Source organism: Actinia tenebrosa, unplaced genomic scaffold (genome assembly GCF_029948245.1).
Source record: "Actinia tenebrosa isolate PJP-AT-01 unplaced genomic scaffold, QUT_ActTen_1.0 PGA_scaffold4__44_contigs__length_22323623, whole genome shotgun sequence".
NCBI lineage: Eukaryota > Metazoa > Cnidaria > Anthozoa > Actiniaria > Actiniidae > Actinia > Actinia tenebrosa.
In genome coordinates, this window is record NW_028292581.1 from 22,161,172 (window position 1) to 22,178,012 (window position 16,841).

The 16,841-nt window shown below is 37.9% G+C and overlaps 2 protein-coding genes across 3 annotated transcripts; one reads left to right on the forward strand and one right to left on the reverse strand.

Moving 5' to 3' along the window:
- The first annotated feature begins 1,991 nt into the window (after positions 1 to 1,991).
- Positions 1,992 to 8,701, forward strand: LOC116298458 (uncharacterized). Its single transcript, XM_031706943.2, has 6 exons — positions 1,992 to 2,630; positions 3,705 to 4,340; positions 4,866 to 5,028; positions 5,594 to 5,814; positions 6,278 to 6,508; positions 6,987 to 8,701. The coding sequence occupies exons 1-6, from the start codon at positions 2,567 to 2,569 to the stop codon at positions 7,706 to 7,708; spliced, it is 2,037 nt and encodes a 678-aa protein (XP_031562803.2). The 5' UTR covers positions 1,992 to 2,566; the 3' UTR covers positions 7,709 to 8,701.
- Positions 8,511 to 13,039, reverse strand: LOC116298448 (thymocyte nuclear protein 1). 2 transcript variants are annotated; one of them, XM_031706927.2, is made up of 11 exons: positions 12,939 to 13,039; positions 12,767 to 12,840; positions 12,537 to 12,583; positions 11,922 to 11,987; positions 11,458 to 11,526; positions 11,167 to 11,262; positions 10,712 to 10,773; positions 10,155 to 10,188; positions 9,913 to 9,981; positions 9,598 to 9,679; positions 8,511 to 8,955 (listed from the first exon to the last, which is right to left on the reverse strand). In XM_031706927.2, the coding sequence occupies exons 4-11, from the start codon at positions 11,967 to 11,969 to the stop codon at positions 8,909 to 8,911; spliced, it is 507 nt and encodes a 168-aa protein (XP_031562787.2). In that variant the 5' UTR covers positions 11,970 to 11,987; positions 12,537 to 12,583; positions 12,767 to 12,840; positions 12,939 to 13,039; the 3' UTR covers positions 8,511 to 8,908. The 2 variants fall into 2 exon arrangements, with proteins under 2 accessions (XP_031562787.2, XP_031562786.2); XM_031706926.2 differs by having other exon boundaries at positions 12,767 to 12,830; positions 12,939 to 13,022.
- Positions 13,040 to 16,841: the final 3,802 nt, after the last annotated feature.

Below are 16,841 nucleotides of genomic sequence, written 5' to 3' on the forward strand. Positions count from 1 at the left end.
AGATTATTCAAGAGGTTTTGTAAACGTTACTCAAAATACACTTCAAATAAAATCCTAAAACAATGAGTACAATTTTCTGGATGTATTTGGGTGGATTTTCTTGAGTTTGTTTCCTGTTCTGATCCACGTTTCCCGGCTTTGTTTAGCGCCAAGGAAGTTTATCTTGTCAGCCACTTGATCGGATAACTCTCTAGTTTTTGTTACACCCTTCCTTTGATAGAGGGGAGGGGAGGGTGGAGTGAAGATTTTCCTTCCGCCTACAAATTGATTTTTTTTTTTGGCATTAAACGACAATCACAATTTATAATCCTCGCAAACATATTGAATTGAAAAATCAAGCCAAAATTGAACAGGATTTAGAAGGAACATTCCCGTAGAGCGGCTCTTTTTCATTGAACCAAATGACATCTAGAACTGCTGTTGAAATTTCACTCCAACCACATTTCTAATGATCTTGTCATCACGATGAAGAATCGAATTTGTGGTCACGGTAGAACACAATGAAAATCAAGCTGCATATATGTGCGTTTATAATGGGACAATCAGACGAAAACTCCGGAAATACAGCGGGAAGAGCAGACAGAAAGTCTAAGCGAGTTAAAAATGGAATGCTTAGTGTAAATGGATTTGAAATATACGGGAAAACAACGAGAAAATAAAACAAACAAACAAAACAATCTACTTCTTTTGAGCCACGTTGCACGACTGGGTGGAAAGCGCTGTCCTACGGATAAATTTTTCTAGTGGATAAATTTATTGGATAAATTTGCTCAGATCAATTTTCTCTGGGACTTGTTGCGACACAAGTTGCATGGAGCATTGCAGTGTGTAACCTACAGCGCAATTTGAAAAAAAAAGTTATATGCTGCAGCAATGTTTCTACTTTTGGTAACGATTACGTCTCCGTTACACTGTGTATACACTCTTGCAACTTGTGTCATAATGCTGTTGCGAGACAAGTTTTAGAGAAAATTGCTCAGCACCTTTATTCGTGGTCATTACGTGGGATAGCGCTTTCGTTGAACCGGGCCAAAAAATACATAACCTTGATCGAACCTATCGTGATGGTTTAACAATAAAGGCGGAGGAGTCAATATTGGGCGCGGTTCATGGCCTATAAGTCATATATTTAACATAACACGATGTATTTCTGTCTGAATCACGAACAGGATACGCCCTGTCTACCGTTTAGACCTTGGTTATGCCTATGCTCGCTAACAAAGTCCTCTGGAACAATTCCAAGTCTGGCAGTGAGTTTGTTCGATGAAAATAGACACTAGACCAAAGTCTCATTCTCATAATAAAATACCCGTTGTGAATCTCGCGTTTTGATTTATTGAGAGCGCGTGCATTATAAGAGCACAGAGCACGCCCGCAAGTTCTACTTTGTCATCCGTATTCGGTTACTCTAGAATTTGCATTTTATCTGTGCTTTTTACATCTACAGAAAGAGCTGTCCCTAGGTACTACAGAGAAACGACCAGCCATTTGCAATCACTGTCTCGTGTAAGATGATAAAAGAGATAGGGTCGAAACTGCACCCCTCCCCCCTTCGTCGTTTACTGATCCTTAGGGCCTAAACCTTGTAAATTTGTATCTAAAGTCTCTATATAACGAGAATTGATGGATGATTTTGTGAACTGATACGTTGTTATGGGAACACAAATTTAATATTTATTTTTCAATCATTTATGAACAAGTAGTGGTTTATACAATTTGAGAATTTGTTGAAAGACGAAAAGGAGTCCAAAATCCCTCCGCATCACCCCCAACAGTAGTTCATCACGTTTCAACTCTCTTCTCCTCTATTTGGTACGAGTGGCTAAGGATGCGCCATACATAAATTACACTCCTTGAATCTTATTGTTTTCTATTTGTCTTGACAGGAATCATTATATTTGGCACAGTTTTTGTGCATAACATTAGTAGAGTAACTCGATCCGGTTCAAAACAGCACCCATCCATACAGCCCTTGAAAGATGAATAACGTAATATGAGAGGATAATTGTTACGCGCCCCCTTAAATATGCAGTTGTTCTTTTCACTGTGTCATTTACACGAAGTATATTACGAAAACCTATCAGGGAGTAGGTCGAGTGATATTAAACAGTACAGCTAACTAGATATTACCAAGAACAGTATTCTCCTTCTTTAGTGCTTTACGCGATTTACCGCCGTGATAAAATTAAACACTGGAACAGGGTCATCGGTTTGAAGCCAGCGAAGCGAAAATTGAAGTCAAAACAGACTAACATTTAAAATTGTTATGACAAGATAGCGTCCGCGTGAGCAAGAAGTTATCATCTTTAAATCAAGCTTGAAGATATCTTTATGGTCCGTACTTAAAGCCCCTCTGGTCCAGAGACAAATATTAAGACTGTTCAAATCGTGAAGGAGTTAAATATAGACCGAAAACCACTCATTTAATGTTGTAGCTCACGGGATTTCTTTACGCGCTGAAACACATCTACAACACGTCTCCTATTAACTCGACCTCCACCTCAAAATAAAGTTTACTTGTCGAAGAGAACAGAATTAGGATAGAAAACAACAACAATAACAGAAGATGTACGCATTTTCAAGGACGATTTTTTTGGGAGTAATTATCAATGTTGGCCATTGCATTCAAGGTAATGTGGTTTATAAATTGACCTTTAACATAAACTCCCCAATACAAGATGCTTCAAAACCCTTTAGATAAAGAAACCTAGCTTTAAAACTTTAAAATGAACTTCATACATCTATTTTTTCGTCGATATATATCTCGTAAAGCTTATTAATTAGCGTGTCCAAGTCAACGTAGACTAATGATTTTCATTGTTGTCGCATGCATAATAATATTCAAATATGATTTTTAATACGAAATCTTTAATTGGTAATCAATTTGTGGGTTTTTCAAAAAAAGCTTGATTACCAACGCTTTTGTTTCGCAATCAGAATAAAATAATTCCAAGCGAATCTATACTACTTAATTTTTGTTTTTTCTATAAATATATGGTAAACGAACTACAGATGAAGCACTCTATTTATTAGAGAATAAATTCAATGCTGGGTACACAAACTCTTCTGAAAATTACTTTATGATCTTAATCTATTATTACTCGCTCGAAGATATCCTTAAAATGATATATTTACTTAGAAATTAATTATATTAAGTTGAACATAATTGAACGACATCAGATGAAACAATAGAGTACAATGTATGATATCATCATATTCCAAATTTTGCTATTCAGTTTTGAAGCCTCAACGTTGGCTGATCTAAGTCAGGGCATGGCTAACTCACAGATTAAACGCTGAAACAATCTCTGGGCTGATCTAAGTCAGGGCATGGCTAACGCACAGATTAAACGCTGAAACAATCTCTGGGCTGATCTAAGTCAGGGCATGGCTAACTCACAGATTAAACGCTGAAACAACCTCTGGGCTGATCTAAGTCAGGGCATGGCTAACGCACAGATTAAACCCTGAAACAACCTCTGGGCTGATCTAAGTCAGGGCATGGCTAACTCACAGATCAAACCCTGAAACAACCTCTGGGCTGATCCAAGTCAGGGCATGGCTAACGCACAGATTAAACCCTGAAACAACCTCTGTGCTGATCTAAGTCAGGGAATGACTAACTCACAGATCAAACAGTAAAACAACCTCTGGGCTGATCTAAGTCATGGAATCTAAGTCATTTCTTGTTTTCTTTCTTTCAGGTCTGGTAAATCCTGTAGCATTCTACCCCCTCGACAGCAAACATGGAGCATCAGATATCAGTTGCCATGACAACAAGAAGGGTACCATCGTGGGAGCCAAACTAACTGAGGGACCCAAAGGTACCCCAAACACAGGGTATGACTTTGCGGCAACACCCAAAAACTATATTGAAATACCAGGCACCCAATATACAGATACCCGGTACTCAATAACTATACTAGTTTGGATATATCACTCTGGTTTTTCTGGACCAATAGTTGACTACTCTGCAGATGGAGTTGGTGTTAACCTTTGGATGATGGGGAAGGATACGTTATACGGAGGTATTATCAGCCGCGACAAACGAACCAGTCATTTTCTAAGTAGTAATCAAGTGAGTCTGCAATATAGCTGGCACTACGTTGGGTTGAGTTATGACTATAGCTTAGGAGTGGCTGTGCTATGGGTGGATGGTGCAAAAGTTCGAACATTATATATTGGGAGTATCGAATTAAAGACTGCAGGGATAATTCGGCTTGGTGCTCTGAGTACGGACGATCGCTACTTTAGAGGGAAGATCTCTTGTCTACAAATATATGACGAAGCATTGAAGGAATCTGCCATATTACAAGCAAGAAATCGATGTGCCCAGAAAGGTAGACAACAAGAATGCTGTATTTCTGGCTCTTTGATTTCCACATGTGTGCTCTTTTGTGCAATTTTTTTCTTCATTTCAGACCATGTCATTCTCTTGAGTATTATTTCTTTCTTTACTAGGAATGCTTTTCAGCTATGGTGCAATGTTTTCCCATTTCAGACCATGTGTCATTCCCTAGGGTATTATTTCTTTCTTTACTAGGAATGCTTTTCAGCTATGGTGCAATGTTTTCCCATTTCAGACCATGTGTCATTCCCTAGGGTATTATTTCTTTCTTTACTAGGAATGCTTTTCAGCTATGGTGTAATGTTTTCCCATTTCAGACCATGTGTCATTCCCTAGGGTATTATTTCTTTCTTTACTAGGAATGTTTTTCAGCTATGATACAATGTTTTCCTATTTCAGACCATGTCATTCCCTTGAGTATTATTTCTTTCTTTACTAGGAATACATTTCAGTTATTCCAACAACTTATCCCGCTCATTCACCTATTCATTTTAATATTTTATGATATTTTTTCAAGTGCTTGACTGCAGTGTAACATCAAAAGTAGAATGCGGAGGTGAGATGTCAATGCTGACAGGGACAATTACATCCCCACGGTACCCTAGAGAGTATCCACCAAATGTAGATTGTATTTGGAAGCTGAGTCTCCCCAAAGGAAAGAGGATTGCTATTAGATTCAGGTAAATCACTATGGTTACCACTTTTCAATGGTAACAAGATGGTTACCCATATTGTCACAGTGGCCACGTCTTGGTTGTCATTGGTTACTACCATTATCAAAATACTTTTACTCGCCTTTAAGGCTTTACATAAGGCTACACCTTCTTACCTTTGTGACCTAATAAAGTCAGTTATGGTTCTTTTAGTTTGCATAGTTACTAGTGTTGCCATTGCTAACTAATGTGTTATATTTCATATGAAGAAACTTATATTTTACAACCACCACTCCCCTTAGGGGGCTCTTCTGTGAGATTCACTCCACACACACTACCACATTCTATATTCACAACAAACAGCACACAACAATCAACTCATATGTTGATCTTTACGGAGGGCGGAAAATCAGAGAACCTGGAGAAAACCCTCGTGGCAAGGGAGAGAACAACACATCAAACAAACTCAACTCACATATGATCCAGTCTGAGCTGGGCTTGAATCCAGACCACAGCAGTGAGAGGCGAGTGGTGTACCACTATGCATACCATGGTAAACAAAGAAATAATATATTTTTACCAAACTTCACAGCAAAATAGATTTGGAGAAACACTTGTACAGTTGTGGTGATTATATTGAAGTCTTTGATGGCTTGAACAGCTGGTCAACTCGAATCATTAAATACTGCAAGACCCCAGACAATGACAAGATGAACTTTGTATCCAAGTCCAACACAATGAGGATTGAATTCAAGAGCAATGGCAACACTAATGGCAAGGGATTCCAAGCATATTATACATCTGAAGATATTGGTAATATAATAATTTTTGCATATACTATCATTGTCATCTGCATCAGCTTCATCATACGAAAAAAAAATACTGTCATTGCTCATGATTAGGACCATCATTCTTATCAATTCACTCATCATCATCACAATCACCATTATCATCATCATCATCACTATCATCATCACCATCAACACCATCATCATCACCATCATCACTATCACCACCACCATTATCATCATCATCACTATCATCATCACCATCAACACCATCATCCTCACCATCATCACTATCACCATCACCACTATCATCACCATCAACACCATCATCATCACCATCATCACTATCACCATCACCATCATCACGATCACCATCATCACCATTATCATCACCATCACCATTATCATCACCATCATCGTCACTGCCTCTACCATCATCATCATCAATGATGATTTATCGTTGACCGTCAATATTTTGATATCGACAGTAAAAGCAGACAACAAAGAGACACTGGACCTTAGTGTACATTACACAGGGATAGTAATAGGCGTGGCCTGTGCGGCACTGTTTGCCGCTTTAACAATCATTGCAATCAACCATACCAAACAGAGCAGGCGTAGACGCAGCAGTACCATGTCCTCAGCAAGACCAAGAAGGTCTGAAAGTTTTTCAGCAACGGACATTATTGGACAAGGTGCCCCACCCTCATATGACGTAGGTAAGTGCCGTCAAAGAAGCACCAGTGGTGTAGCTATTGGATTGCTCATCTCTCACCAATGCACCCAGCACAGGTTTCAATTAATAATAATCATAAAAGTATTTATGTAGCGCCTTTATAAAAATTCTAAGTGCAAACTCTGTGTCCTATGTGAGTAGAATTGCTTGTTGGTAGTCTTCTCTGTTTCAAGGGTTTTTCTCTCATTTTCTAAATTCCATTTGAAATATATTTGTTGTGGTGTAATGTTTTGCCCATTTCAGACCACGTCATTCCCTAGAGTGTTGTTTCTTTGCTTAGCTGTCAGCATGAGAAGACGCATGAATATAGATACATCTCAAACAAAGAATCATACTCAAGGGAATGTCAATGGTCTGATCACTGGAAAACATTGCACAGAGACAAATCAGGTCTATTCCTCAACAACCTTTCCTTTCATTTATGGGACTGCATCCATAATGTGGTTATTTTTGATTTACAGTCATGCGATGCCCAGATCTTTATCCTCCGTCTCCACAAATGAGCCCAGCAACATCTGTCATCTCTACTCTTGGAAATGCACGTTTTGGGGGGCTTCGTCATGTGCCATCACCCTTGTCAACTAGGACAATTAATTCATCAATATCGCAGAGATTTAACAAGCGACTTTCAAACGGTTTTTCAGAGGACTCAGATGAAGAAGATCCTCCACCTTACCCAGGGGTGGAAGCCACGGCAGAAACTAGCCGTCATTTACATGAGTGTCAACACAATGATCAGTCAAATATTGCTGATTCAGCGAATAATATCTCCATAAATCAGCTGAATCATTATTCATCTGCAATAGACAATGCTGATTCCCATGACTCCTCGGCAAGAGACCCACTAGGGTCCAGTCCACCTGGTAACCCCAGTACCTCTCCTTCCTTATGTTTGAGTGAGCTTGGTACTGACATAGACAGTAATAATGAGGGTGAAGATGTGCATGTTGACGCACATGTTGTAACAATTCCAAATAATGAAGAACATAATAATGAGGCTCACAACGATTTAATGCCTGATTCCAGTCATCAACCTGCCGCTGATGGAAGTGATGTCTCTGTTGCCATAGCAACAAGCGAGGGAAATATCACTCAAGCGCAAAGTAAGACAAATGATGTAGAAACTGACGAAACAAGAAACAGACTTGATTCTCAGGCTAGTATAATAGGGACAGTAGTGTAGTGTGAATACAGTAGGAATAGTAGTGAATGGTAAAATAGGGATGCTATGTGATACCATGGAAAGAAAGTACTATTTGATAATGGTAATTCATTCAGATATAAAGGAGAAAAAATGCATATACATGTCGGCAAAGGTTAAAAGATGATACTTATAAATAGAATGAAAATGATGGTGATGTTTTTGCACCAACATTAGTGAGGGGGAAAGAGCATTTATTAGCTGTTTCCTACATGTAGATGACTAATAGCTTAAGTGCGCAATGGCGTACATGTATACTGGCAGTATATCAATATATATGTAGCGGTTATAAGAAATGTTTTTAAGATGGATAGATAAAAACAAAGCAAAAAAAGTAATACATAAAAAAATGAGTATAGAGAGTATCCATACCTCCCCCATGGAGGGGGATTGGAATATCCAAGGGGTGGGGAGGGTCTGAGGAGGGTACATTGTGTAGTATCAGAAAATATCAATACTTCCCCTATGGAGGGGGATTGGAATTTCCAAGGGGTGGGGAGGGTCTGAGGAGGGTATATTGTGTAATACCAGAAAATATCAATACTTCCCCCATGGAGGGGGATTGGAATATCCATGGGGTGGGGAGGGTCTGAGGAGGGTATATTGTGTAGTACCAGAAAATATCAATACTTCCCCCATGGAGGGGGATTGGAATTTCCAAGGGGTGGGGAGGGTCCACAGAGGGTACAATGAGTAGTTTGAGCTCTATTCATACCTCAAAAATGTTTTAAAATGTTTGCATAATGCAACAATTTGTTTTCTGTTCTTTGGACCTACTCCAAGGTACAATAACATTTTACTTTATTATCAAAGGCAATTGAGTGTACATAACTTTATAAAAGCAACTATGAAGAGAACCCAGTTACAAGTTATATTATGTTAAATGATTGGTCGAAATTGAAACTTGTAGGATCGTGGTCATTGCCATGGCAACTATATTTATTTATAAAAATAATTAAAAATAATTTGAACAGATTTTATGACATGATTTTTGTCATTTGATTAATTAAATCTGTACCTTACTAGTTGGATAAGTATTAAGATAATATTAGATATCGATCACTCACATATTTGCCCCTTACTTGGACCCATGCCACTCGTTTTTTCCAACACAGGAATCCCATGAGAGAATAAATGACTGGCCCTTCCTCAATCATCTTTTTGTCAAAGTAAAAGGATTTTCTACTCTGGCATTTCATCTTCAAGGCTCAGAATATAGTCAAATTCATCTAAAATGGTAAAAAAAGAAATTCATGAACACTGATGACTGTCATTGCTATGGGTCAAGATGTGGGTTACTACACACGTCACCTGTGGATAGCCCTTTTGCAATAAATAACCATGTGCAAAACAAAATTTGACATTAGCCTATGGTAATAGAGACTTAAAGTGCAAATGAACCCTTTGACAATACATTCGTTCTGCATTAAGTAAATAGTTGATTGGTAAGATATTTCTTGATTTGAGTGATGCGTCTCTATGTTATGAAGGTTTATACTTCCAATATGTTAATGATGATGACATCAGGTAAGGCATTTGAGTGTTTTTGTTGTAACTAGTAATACTAAATGCTGGCCATTTTGAAAATAAAAATTTTAAATAGCTTTCATGTAAACCATGAGTAAAATAATGATACTTCTTAAATACTGTATCTATGAACCAGTTTGATTTTGTATATTTAATTAAGCCTAATAGGTGTCACACTCATTAGCATATTGGAAGTATAAACCTTCATAACGTAGAGACGTATCACTCAAATCAAGAAATATTTTACCATTTAACTATTTACTTCATGTAGAATCAGTACTGAAAGTATTGTTGAAGGGTTCATTTGCACTTTAAAATATGGATTATTTAATTGTTTGTTATACCCTGTGTCAAAGGTTGGACAGACAGACGAGCCCTTGTGAACAAAGCCATGTTTGCCAATGGACCTCCATTTATTTTGTGTTTCTAAAGAAAATTCAAGATAAAATTTAAGTGAAACTTTGATCATGCAATCAAGCCAAGCTTACCTCAACCAGAGTTTGGGCACATGGGTAACTACAGGGGGGGGGGGGGGGGGGGAGGGGTGAAAAATTACATTATCCACCTCAACCAATCAGATTCAAGAATTCAGACAGAGGGGTGACTATTTTACAGTGGGGGGGAGGGGAAGGGGTGAGCTGCTTTGATACAGGTCTTACCTGATGAAGTTCTTTCAATTCAGAGAGAGGAATGAACCTCTTCATCATGCGAACAAATTTCACATCAACCTGACATCAAAATTCCTGATTAAAGCATTAATTTAAAGATACAAGTGGTGGGAAGAGAGAAAAAATATCTGGATGATTAAGATATCCAGAAAAAATCTTTAGACAGTAGGCTGTAAGCAGAGAAAAGATAATAAGATATGAATAGTACACTCAGACCCTCAAGAGATACCCACCATTTGCCATTTGGGACTATCCTTCTTTGATGTACTGCAAAAAAGGACAACAACCATAGCTTTCAATAATATTCGTAGTAGGCGGTTAGTCCTAAAAAGTAGGGGTGTTTGTATGTAACTTTATTTGGCAATGAATTAATTTTTTGTCAAAATAGCCTGCAGTTTAAGGTGAAGTATCCAGCAATGAACCGCTGGTAGCTGCCTTTTATTGAAAGCTCTGCAACAACATTTTGCATTACTGAAATTTGAAGAATAGAGCATGTGCAGGTTTACTTCATAACCACCATCTTGGTTGACAATAACAAAGGATTTCTTATTAGCTTCTCTTGTTAGATCAACCAAGATGGTGGTTGTTTCTTTGTTATTTATATCTCAAGGAAATATGAGTCACATTTATAGTCGCACACACTGTACATTATATTGAACAAACGAATAAATATCTGAATGAGTAAATGAAAGAATAAATGGATGGGATGAATGGATGAAATAGGATGGATAGATTGATAGATAGAATAAAGCATTTTAATGCAATTCATTCAATATTCATGACATCTTACGGGTCATAGTGAGGGTCTTTGCTGTTGAACTGTGTGTGATCGTCGTATCCTTCCTTTACTATCTGCAATAAAACAATTTAAGTAAGCATGAGAAGGACTATGAGGTGGAGAAGAAGGAAAGAAGGAAAGAAGGAAGGAAGGAAAGAAGGAAGGAAGGAAAGAAGGAAAGAAGGAAAGAAGGAAAGAAGGAAAGAAGGAAAGAAGGAAAGAAGGAAAGAAGGAAAGAAGGAAAGAAGGAAAGAAGGAAAGAAGGAAGGAAGGAAGGAAGGAAGGAGGGAAGGAAGGAACAAAGGAGGGAAGGGAGGAAGGAAGGAAGGAAGAAAGGAAGGAAGGGAGGGAGGAAGAAAGGGAGGGAGGAAAGAAGGAAAGAAGGAAGGAAGGAAGGAAGGAAGGAAGGAAAGAGGGAAGGGAAGGAAGGAAGGAAGGAAAATAGAGAAAGAGAGACATTTACCTACCTCGATAATACCAGCAATACCAGGGGTTTTACAATTACTATGATAAAAGAATCCTTGCTGTCCCAATTTCATCTGGTCGCGCATGAAGTTACGAGCCTGGAAAGTCAACCACATCAAAGTTAGAAGAATTTATATAGGGTTAGGGTGGAGATATTTGGGCAGTGCTGATAAGACCCCCTACGACCTCTCCTGGCTGCAGGAATCATTTTTTAGTGTAGTACACAGTGCATTGATAATGGGTCAAGTGCAACTTAGCATTAGTACTAGTGTCCATAGTTACTGCAATAGTACCTGGTAGTTCCTCACTCCATCCCAGCATGCAGTTTGATTGGGTTCCTTTTTGAGATCTTCAATTCCAAACTGAAAAAAAGTTATTCCAAGAATTCATGTATGCAACTTGGGGGAAGGGGGGCTGCAGGCTATCCATTTTTTGCTAATGTGTAGTTCCAGAAATTTTTTATTTTCCCAATGGAGGATTTTTTAAGACCCCCCTACCCCCCAGAAATTACAAATTTTTTCCAAAAACACACTGTCATTTTATTCTTTCTCTGATCCCCCTCCCCTCACCCCTCAGAAATTCCAAATTCCTCTGCGGGGGAGGGTGGTATGGATAATTTCTGGAAGTACACAATATCCCACGTCTCACCCATTTTTTGTCTTATGCACTAATCTACTACATTCTCAAATACAAGATTTAGGGCTTCCCTTCATTTCTAGAGTGCTGAGCAGCCCATTGTTTGTTATATAGAATGTACCTTCACATCTACTCCTCTTTCTATCCTTGACTCTGGTTCTGATTTCATCAACCATCGTGTATAAACCTCAAAATCCAAACAAACATGATAATATTGTTGGAGTGATGTGAAGTTGGGTACAGTTTCGTAAACCAACATTGGTATTAGACATTCTGAGGTTGAGCTAAAAACTGGCTCCAGTTGGTATTGCATTGCATTTTGGGACAGTTTGAGTAGACATATTTTTAAGACAGCATGTTTCATTTCCTATAACAGCCCCAAAATGCACTGTAATGCCAACTCAACTTTGGGAATAGCGCAGCGCACTGATCCTAAAAATAGCTTAAAGATTCGGACAAACATTGCATTCTGTTTAACCGCTACGAGGATTATATGAACCGATTTTATTATTTTTACTTAAAGTTACAATAATAACCCATGTAAACTAAGATCAACAGCGATCGGCTGTGAAAATTATCTGCTGAAAGTAAACTTGTAAGTTTGTTTGTCCGAATTTCGCCTTTGTCTTCGTTTTTATGACGTCACGGTTGCGCTGCGCTATTATAGCTAATCCCTTGCCTTAATGTTTTTTGCCTTGGGTCTGTACTTTATAAATAAGTTCATTTTGATACTTACAGAAGGCTTGGCAGACTTTTCTTCTTTCAATTTGTTACTCTTTTGTTCTACACAATAAACAACAATAACTTATGTCTTGATCATTGGGCTACCTGTGTTGCCAGGTATTTCAAACAACAAGACGAAAAAGAAACTCATATTTTACTTGAAATATTCTTCCAAATCAAAATGTAACTTATGAAAAAGCAATATAAAGCTTTAGTTAAGTAAAACAATTATTATTTCAATACCTTTTTCGATTTTTTTGCCTTTTTTTCGGTGGCATGTTTTTCGCGGGGCCAGGAAAACCCAACACTAAAACAAACTGCAAACGTTTGAGCTCAAAAATCAAATTTTTTTTCTCATTGACTGAGAAAATTTAGTAACTGGTTGTTAACTCTTAACTCTGCAATGGTTTTTCACCTTTAGACTTCGAGAAAAACGTCTAAATCTTCAGTTTTATGTTGAAGTTTTGATCAAGTTGACTCTGCACGTGTTTCAGGGTCATGACAGTTTGCATGGCGGGATTTCTGCGGGACTGCGAGGCATTTGCGGTTATTTACGTTGTGACGTATTTCCGGGTGCAATTGCTCACAAAAACCGCAAAAATAAAGCGAAAAATATCTTCAATGATTGAACTCCACCTGAAACAATTAGAACTTTGGATAATGAATCCTGTCAACCTCTCATTTTATTAAAGAGATAAAGAGAAAACACACAAGAAATCGTATGCAGGGTTACCAGTTATAAATAATAAATTGTAACATCATTATCCTGTGAACACCTAAACAGATTGACAGCCAGGTGGTGGGGGGCAAAGTCATTTTGCAACATGTGATAAAAAAAGAATATATGATTCCATTGATATTTCTGGCAAAAACTGGAGAGATACCCCTGGCCAGTGAGGGGGTACAGCCCTGTGATCTTTATTGCTGTGTGACTTGGTTGGTTAGTGTGCTGCCTGCTAAGCAAAGGTCCATAGTTTGATCGTCAGTGACCTCACACACTTGTTTTAAGGAGCAAGTGTGGCTTGGTAGGTTAGTATGCTGCCTGCTAAGCAAGAGGTCCATAGTTTGATCCTAACTGACCTCACACACTTGTCTTAAGGAGCAAGTGTGGCTTGGTTGGTTAGTGTGCTGCCTGCTAAGCAAGAGGTCCATATAAGTTTGTTCCTCATTGACCTCACACACTTGTTTTAAGGAGCAAGTGTGGTTGGTTGGTTAGTGTACTGCCTACTAAGCAAGAGGTCCATAGTTTGATTCTCAGTGACTGGCCTCGTACACTTTTTTTTAAAAAGTAGGTGTAGTTAAGTATCCCAATTGCTGCCACTTTGTAGTAAAGGGGATTTAAATCTAGAACACTTTTTTGTTTACAGCATAACATTATCTTTATTGTTTCTTTAACTCTATTTTACATGTTACGATTATGTTAGAGCCACGTCATTCAATACTATACTATCTACAAATAACTGTCATACAGTCATTCCTTAAGTCAAGAGCGTTCAGCAAATAACAGTGTCTCCTTGGATTCCTAAAACATTTTCACAACTTGTTCAAGAAGAATACAGAAAAATATTATCCTCTTTGCCTGTTTTTGCTCAATTCCCTCAACATCAACTATCTACTTCACAGTTTTACAATCACATTTGACAATGGCTGGGAATACTAGCAAGGTTCCTATAGATTATTATTTAATTTTTACAGTAAAATAGATTCTTGCATTTTTCATGTGGCAGCCATGTTTGTTTGAACCATAGATTTCACGCATGGCATGTTTTTGCATTCCCGTAAGAATTAAAATATTAATGAAATAGTAAATTTGCCAAATGCCCTGGGGTCGCAGTACAAAATGCCCTGGGGTAGCAGCACCTAAATGTCCTGGAGTGTCAATACCAAATGTCCTGGGGGTAGTAGCAACAAATAGTACCCTGAAGTACAGCTTAATACAGGGCTGTCAACCCCCCGAGATATTCAAATCTGGAGAATTGATAGGGAAGGGACATGACGTCACAGCACGTCAAAAAGCGCGCGAAAAGACGTCTTTCGCTTTGTAACATTTGATGTGATTGGTTTATTTCTGACCAATCAGATTATCGCTTATATTACAATGGCCTGCTTGCAAGAACAGTTTATGAGGAACGTTTTGATTTTGTTAGCGACTTAAAATAACACAAAATAATTGGAATTTTATGGTTGTGAAAGTTGAGTCTCACAAGAAATGGTCAGCTTCGGGAATTATCCGGGAGATTTGAGACTCTAATCTGGAGACCGGGAGATACTGTCCAAAATCTGGAGACTCCCGGTTTATCCGGGAGAGTTGACAGCCATGTTAATACCCTTGGGTATACCCACTGAGTGGAAAGTAAAATTTGTCCTCATATTTACATTTTGGCATTCAACAAAAATCAACCATAAAACACATTTTTTGATTGTCATATATAAGCACCCATTTCTTGGATGAAAATTAGTAATACTTTACTACAACCAGTGCTTTAAATAACAGCTGGTCATGATCAGTCGCTGGTCATGATGAACTAGCCAAATTAGTTTAATCTTGGCCATACCTGTTTCTCGCTCAACATGACTGTTCAAAATGACTGGCAAGGAAAGATTCAACCAGACAAATTCTAATTCTGGCCAGACAGTCTGACGAACAGCTGTTAATAATTTTAGCCCTGTGCAAGTACACTTCTTATATGTGCTCTGTCAGGATATCATATTTAAGTGGACCGTAACCAAAATGCTTCCATGACTCATTGTCTGCATTAATAAACGTTTTCAGGATATGTATCTAAGATATGGAAATGTCTTACCGGCGTTTGCATTGCTATGCGGCCACCCCAGACAAAAATCGCGACGTGCATTTTGCAATAGACTGCCGTCAATCAAACAAGTTGACGTCATTTACATGCGTTTGGATCAGCCCGGATAGGCCCGGTGAGTGTGGCCCATAATACTTGTAAACAATTGACAAGTTTTGGCGCCTTTTGAATCACACACGCGTGTGAGGTGGCATCAACGTGTTTGATTGACAGTAGCCTATTGCAAAGTGCACGTCGCGATTTTTGTCTGGGGATTGCTTCGTAGCAATGCAAATGCCAAAATAAAAGTTTTCAGAGTAAAATATATCTATGACATGCCATGGAAATGTCTTGAATGATGCCCACAAAACATTAGTATGAGTACAGAAAGTACAAAAAGAATAGAGAATAGTAAGAGAATTGATCTAATTACAGTGCGGAGACTCAATCCATGAACATTTTTGACATTTTTTCATGACTATACAATCACAGCTCTCTGTAGAAACAAGGAATCAAACATTTTTAGATGCCAATCAATCACAGCGAATGGCAGAAAATCTTTAGATGTTTTATTTTTAGCTCACTCCGGGTAAACTAATGAACTGCTAGATTGTCGCACAAAGTGCAAACAGTCAATAATTTACAGAAATAAAGTGAAAATATTGTTCATTGAGGAAGTAGCTGTTATGAAATAATTGATTCACTTTATATTGTAAATTTTTTAAAACTTCAATGGCAACGGCAACCCAAGAGACTCTAATATGGCACACCTCTGTAAGAATCTGGCTTCTGATTGGATTATTCGAATAATGTTAAAAAAACCTTGAAGTGTTCATGGTTTGAGTGTCCACACAGTAACTGAACAAAAGACAGAGTGCAAAGGATTCTGGTATTGGTAGTATATGAGGTCATAATGAAAAAATGTCAAATTAACCAAAAAATTAACTTAACTATGGATATAGAGTAAAAATTATTATTATTATATTTAAAGTGCTACTATGACGAAAATCGCTCAAACTTGGATTCAGCTGAAACTTCCTAAGAATACTCTTTAAAGGTCCAATAATCACTGTATGAAGTGTTTTCTCGATATTCAGGACGAAAGTATGATATTTTTACGATTATTTTTTGGAGTCTGTGACGTCATACACTCAACATTGAACATCGCTCCATACATTTCTTTGTAGTTTATGATCAAAATATCAGTAGTAAAGGGAGAAAGAAATACCCAAACATAAAATATAAATCATAGTCACAAGTAATGTGAAATAAGCACATTAGCCACCCTTTGGGCGTCATAGGAATAAAATAAATTAAGGATTTATATACAAAGAAATATATGTAGCAATGTTTGAAGTTGAGTGTATGACGTCACAGACTCCAAAAAATAATCGTAAAAATATCATACTTTCGTCCTGAATATCGAGAAAACACTTCATACAGTGATTGTTGGACCTTTAAAGAGTATTCTTAGGAAGTTTCAGCTGAATCCAAGTTTGAGCGAAAGTGGTTTCACAATAGCCATA

Bases quoted from the DNA above. Each gene is read 5' to 3' on its own strand.
- LOC116298458 (XM_031706943.2), top strand. From the start codon at position 2,567: ATGTACGCATTTTCAAGGACGATTTTTTTGGGAGTAATTATCAATGTT. The intron at 2,631-3,704 runs GTAATGTGGTTT...TCTTTCTTTCAG, and splicing joins TGTTGGCCATTGCATTCAAG to GTCTGGTAAATCCTGTAGCA. The intron at 4,341-4,865 runs GTAGACAACAAG...TATTTTTTCAAG, and splicing joins AAATCGATGTGCCCAGAAAG to TGCTTGACTGCAGTGTAACA.
- LOC116298448 (XM_031706927.2), bottom strand. From the start codon at position 11,969: ATGAAATCAGAACCAGAGTCAAGGATAGAAAGAGGAGTAGATGTGAAG. The intron at 11,263-11,457 runs GTACTATTGCAG...TTGACTTTCCAG, and splicing joins ATGGAGTGAGGAACTACCAG to GCTCGTAACTTCATGCGCGA. The intron at 9,680-9,912 runs GTAAGACCTGTA...AATTTTCTTTAG, and splicing joins AATTGAAAGAACTTCATCAG to AAACACAAAATAAATGGAGG.